This window comes from Kryptolebias marmoratus, linkage group LG20, assembly GCF_001649575.2.
Source record: "Kryptolebias marmoratus isolate JLee-2015 linkage group LG20, ASM164957v2, whole genome shotgun sequence".
Lineage (NCBI taxonomy): Eukaryota > Metazoa > Chordata > Actinopteri > Cyprinodontiformes > Rivulidae > Kryptolebias > Kryptolebias marmoratus.
The window spans coordinates 25,835,816-25,841,112 of NC_051449.1; the positions used below are offsets into that span (position 1 = coordinate 25,835,816).

Here is a 5,297-nt window from a genome sequence, read left to right on the forward strand (position 1 = left end):
ATGTTTCTCGGCTGGCCTGGGAACACCTTGGGATTCCCCCGGAGGAGCTGGCCCAAGTGGCTGGGGAGAGGGAAGTCTGGGTCTCCCTGCTTAGGCTGCTGCCCCCGCGACCCGACCCCGGATAAGCGGAAGAGAATGGATGGATGGATGAACATCAATCCTATAACCCAAACATTCTGTTCAAAGAATTCTTCTATTTCAGATAAACTAACAATCATTATTTCACAATAGATTATCAAAGTATTACTTGTTGCTGTGTTTTATCTTGATAAATCCCCATTCAAAGTAGTTACTTAATAGTCATTCCCCACAAATATTCCCTAAACTCTCCTATTTTTGTTGTGTCGTCTTAATTGTTTATTGCTGATTCTATTTTCTTGGTTTAGTTTATGTAAAAAAGTAATTGCATAAACATTCAGAGTGACAAAGAGAAAACCACTGTTGAAGAAAATGTTATTTTACATCAAATGTAAAAGTGAGTTTAATTGGCTGCTTCCTTCTTCAGCGGTTGCCACGGTGAGCAAACTCGCACTAACGATTTGGCAATTCCATCAAAAAAGTTCATTGTGTCTATATATATACATAATACAGCCTTAAAGGTTCTTATGTTATTAGACACTTCATCATTTCTTCTGACATGACCTGACATGATTCAGCAGATTTGGAAACTGTTTTATGCCAGATGCCCTTCCTGCCACAACCTGGGCTCGAACCTGAACCTCAGGAATGCCTCAAGGAGGCAGCACGGACCACCAAGCCACTGCAGCCCCTGTACTTTAAATAAAATATTTTCATTTAGTTGGTATTATTTTTTTAAGAAATGGGGTTTCACTTTAATACTGAAGCTTTTTTTAAATATATTTTTTGTGAAGAAGGCCAATTTATAGTGATTATCTATGACAGCAATAAAAGCAGAAAACATCCAAGGGGGTGAATACTTTTGCTAGGCACTGTAAACAGTCGAGACTGATAAAGAAAATGAAATTAAAAGTTCTGTAATGACAACAGAATGTTTGTTTGTTTTTCATGATTCCAAATTTTTTTCCTCAGAATTGAGTGATTCTATAATTTATTCCCTGTGCTTGTTCTGTTACTGGCTACCACAATTATTGTTCTTGATTTCCTGTAGTGTTTCTTAAAGCCAGAAAGTTGCCATTTGAAATGCCTTTAGTTTTTTGTCATGTCTGTGATCTGCTTTTTTTCTACAAAATGAAACAACTGAAGGAACATCCTCAGAGTGGTGATTCCATCATTTTTACCAGGAGTTGTATGATCTCTCCCCTTTACTCTTGCTAAGTCTGGCAGCAACATTTTGGATCAACTGAAGACCTTTTAATGATTATTTTGGACACCCAGTTAATAAAGAATTACAATAGTCCAGCCTAGATGTGATAAATGTACAGACCAGTTTTTCTGCATCATTTTAAAACAAGATGGTTCTGATTTTACTAATAAAAGTGGTCCTAGTAACAATTTTTATATGGTGGTCAAAAATTATATCCAAACCAAAAATAACACCAAGGTTCTTTACATTAGAACTGGAGGATAGATTAATGCCATCCAGAGGAAGTGAACGGCTGCAAAGTTTGTTTCTAAGATGCTCAGGTCTAAAAACCACTACCTCTGTCTTGTCTGAGTTTAAAAGCAGAAAATTAAGATTCATCCAGGTTTTTGTGTATTAAGTCATGCTTGGATTCTAAGTAACTGATTGGATTCATCAGGTTTCATGGATAAATATAACTGAGTATCATCAGCATAACAATGGAAATTTATCCCATGCTGTCTAATAACTTTACCTAATGGAAGCATATATAAAGTAAAGAGTATTGGTCCAAGGACTGAACTCTGAGGAACTCTGTGACAAACTTTGGTGTATGAAGAAGATTCATTATCAACATGAAGAAACTAGAATTTATCAGATAAGCAGGATTTAAACAATTTTAGAGCTGTTCCTGTAATCCCACTATCATGTTCAAGCCTCTGTAATAAAATATTGTGATCAGTTGTATCAAATGCAGCACTGAGATCTAACAGGACAAGTATGGACACAAGTCCACTGTCTGAGGACATGAGAAAATGATTGGTAACTTTCACCAGGGCTGTTTCTGTGCTATGATGAGCTCTAAACCCTGACTGAAAGTCCTCAAACAGATTATTTCTGTCCAGATGTTCACACAATTGGTTTGCAACTATTTTCTCAAGAATTTTGAGAGGAATGGGACTTAGACCCCTTATGATGAGTACAATTATTACCAGCAGTTTGGCTCCAAACAGTGCAAAAAATGGAAAGAATGAAGTCTCAACACAAAGGTTTACCCGAAACCAACCCACACAGATCAGTTGTGTCTGCAGTTCAGTGCAGCAAGGAATGTCCAGGACTCTATATTGGAGAAACCAAACAGCCTTTCTACAGATGAATGGCTCAACACATGAGAGCAGCTCTTCAGGACAAGATTCAACTGTTCAGCTACACTTTAAGGATAAGGGACACTCTTCTGAGGACCAAAATCCATACAGACAGCGGTGAAGGAATCCATTTTCATAAACTTTCAACAGAGGAGGTTTCAGATCTTAGCTCTCTAAAACTTACAGTGGAATATTAAGTTTGATACACCGTCATTTTTGCTCTAATTCACACTTTCATGCATGTGACCAACACATCTCTCTGTGAGCCAAACAAACAAAGACCCTAAACATGCTCAGGAGAGAGGGGAGTGAGATGAATCTGTCTGAGAATTTAGCTGCATAAATGAAGCATCTCATGCAGTTCAAAGCTTGGAACTCCACACTTTCCAGTTTTGAAATGTGAAAGTTCCACAGAAGGAAAGCAAAACATATTCAGCTACAGAATAAAAGTAAAGTTGTTTTATTTTAAATTTTTACCAGGTCCTGTATGACTGAGAATTGATCTGAGTGTTTGTTAAAAACAAGATTTGAATATTTTAGAAAACTCTGGTACACTCATTAATTAACATTCCAGATAACATGACAAAAGAATTGTACAACTAGGGTGTCCTTTCCAAAAGAAATACTGACTGTGAGGCCAGTCGTGGTCTGCGCAGACTCATACTGTAGCTCCTCTTCCAGTTCTTCTTGCCCTGCCGGTTCCTCACTCCGTCCTCCTGGTCCATCATCTGCTCCAGCAGGGTCTGGTCATCAGCATTGAGTGGCGCCACACTGATGTCTCTAACAGCCCTGAACTCACCACAGTTATTCAGATGCTCGTTCTCCAGACGGAAGAAGTTCCACACAAAACGCCTGAAAAAGGATAAACTCCATGGTTAATGGCCTCTATTTGCTCTGATATGAAACAGTTTTACTCTTATTTCTACAATGTAAACATTGCTTACTAGATACACACCTGATATTTAGAAATAAGGCCTGTATTAATATCAGATTAGTATCCCCTGCTGCCAAAAGGTGATATTGTTTTTGCTTGTGTCAGTGTGTGTTAGCAAAGTATCTCATTAAGAGATTTGAATAAAACCTTTAGAAAATAATCATTGGATGTACATCTACAACTGATTGACCTTTAGAGTCAACCTAATTCAAGATGCCACAGCTAATGGACTTTAGCAAACAAATAACCTGGGTATTAACAGAATGATATCGAGTGAGATTGTGCACAATGTTAATTTTAAGATTTAACTAAAATGGTTCCATTTTTGTTGTTTTTCCACATAAGATGATCTTAGTCTAAAACTGTCAGTGGTCGATATGCATTCTTTCAAGGAACTCTAGCTTTTTCATTTTCAGAGTGTTAAACTGGATATAATAAAAAAAACTGGGGCTAAATAATGGTTCTGGAGTAAATAAACAAAAAACCAAAAACAAGCCTGCAGAAAACTTCTGTTTACCTAAAAACTTCGAGTGGAGCCAACACTGTAGCCAATATGTCCGAGATGCCCTGAAAGCCAGTCAACCTGGTGAGGGTTATTGTTAAAATCCAGGCAAAACGCAGGAGAACGTCCTCGATAATGGCACAGTAGTAATAAGCCTGGAGAGAGACAGAACACAAAAACACAATGGGGTTATGGTAAGTTTTCAGGAACTCAAACAGTCTTCCTGTGTTACCAGATACCTTGTGTGGGTAGACAATCTCTTCTCTCAGGAAGGTATTTTCTCCTGCGTTGCGGTCAAACAGCCCCCAGTCCATCTTCAGATCCCAGATCAGCGTGTAACAGGAGCTGATCACCAAACAGGCAATGTACAGATAGAAGTAGATCTGGGCTTCAGGGTGGGTACCTGACAGAAACAGATTTAGATTTTACAACCTTGAGTCAGTATGAAATACCCTCAGACAGTCTGAAGTCTGAAGTTTGAGCAGACTTCTCAAGCCTTTTTCGAGACTTGGACCACAGCTACTTCTCCTGGCTGGATCGAAGCCTCATTCTCAAGTCTTTATTCAAGTAAGTCTACAACCTTTATAAAGCCTTCCTGCCCCATGAGGTTTTCCCCATTCTGTCACATTACAACCACAAATTTCGAAGTATTTTACATGGATTTTAATAGCATGTAATCATTAGGTAGAAGGAAAATTATATTTGATTTTCAACATTTTTTACAAATCGAAATTTGAAGTGTGACAAACATTGTATTGACATTGTATTTCACCTCACCAGACCCTTCATACATGGAGCTCCTGGGCTTTTACTGCCTTTTAAAGATTTGACTGCAATCTGAAACTCTATTGCCGTGATAAGAAAGTCCAAGTCCTTGCTTAGAGTCTGATCCAAAATACACTCCTGATCAAAATTTTAAGACCAGTCAAAAAATCGCAAGAATTTGCATTTTGCACTATTGGATTTTAAGAAGGTTCTAAGTAGAGCTTCACAATGTTAAAAGAAGAAATCAGCGTAAGGGACAAAAACTTTTGAGTGGGGAATTAATTGAAAACTGCATTTACACTCAAACATGATTTTTTCAGCTGATCAAAAGTTTAAGACCATAGCTCAAAAAAACCCAAAACCCCCCAAAAAACAGAAATCAAAGTGTCAAAAAAAGGACTCAGTAATGAGTAGCTCCACTATTCTTGTCGATGACTTCAAACAATCGTTTAGGCATGCTTGATGCCAGTGTTTCCAGGGGGCTAGTGGGAACGTTGCTCCAAGTGTTGAAGATGGCTTCACGGAGGACATCCACTGTCTGGAACTGATGTCCATTTTTGTAAACTTTCCTTGCCATCCATCCCCAAATGTTCTCAATTGGGTTTAGATCCGGGGAACATGCAGGATGGTCCAAAAGAGTGATGTTATTCTTTTGGAAGAACTCCTTTGCCAGGCGGGCATTGTGAACTG

At 38.4% G+C, this 5,297-nt stretch overlaps 1 protein-coding gene across 2 annotated transcripts in view; it reads right to left on the reverse strand.

Moving 5' to 3' along the window:
- LOC108248237 (xenotropic and polytropic retrovirus receptor 1 homolog) overlaps positions 1 to 5,297 on the reverse strand; it is a 58,208-nt gene that overhangs the window by 4,728 nt on the left and 48,183 nt on the right. For both annotated transcript variants that reach the window (XM_037981950.1, XM_037981949.1), the window contains 3 exons: positions 4,082 to 4,245; positions 3,858 to 3,997; positions 3,037 to 3,258 (listed from right to left, as the gene is read on the reverse strand). In XM_037981950.1, coding sequence (XP_037837878.1) covers positions 3,037 to 3,258; positions 3,858 to 3,997; positions 4,082 to 4,245 — 526 coding nt within the window. The remainder of the gene's footprint in view (positions 1 to 3,036; positions 3,259 to 3,857; positions 3,998 to 4,081; positions 4,246 to 5,297) is intronic.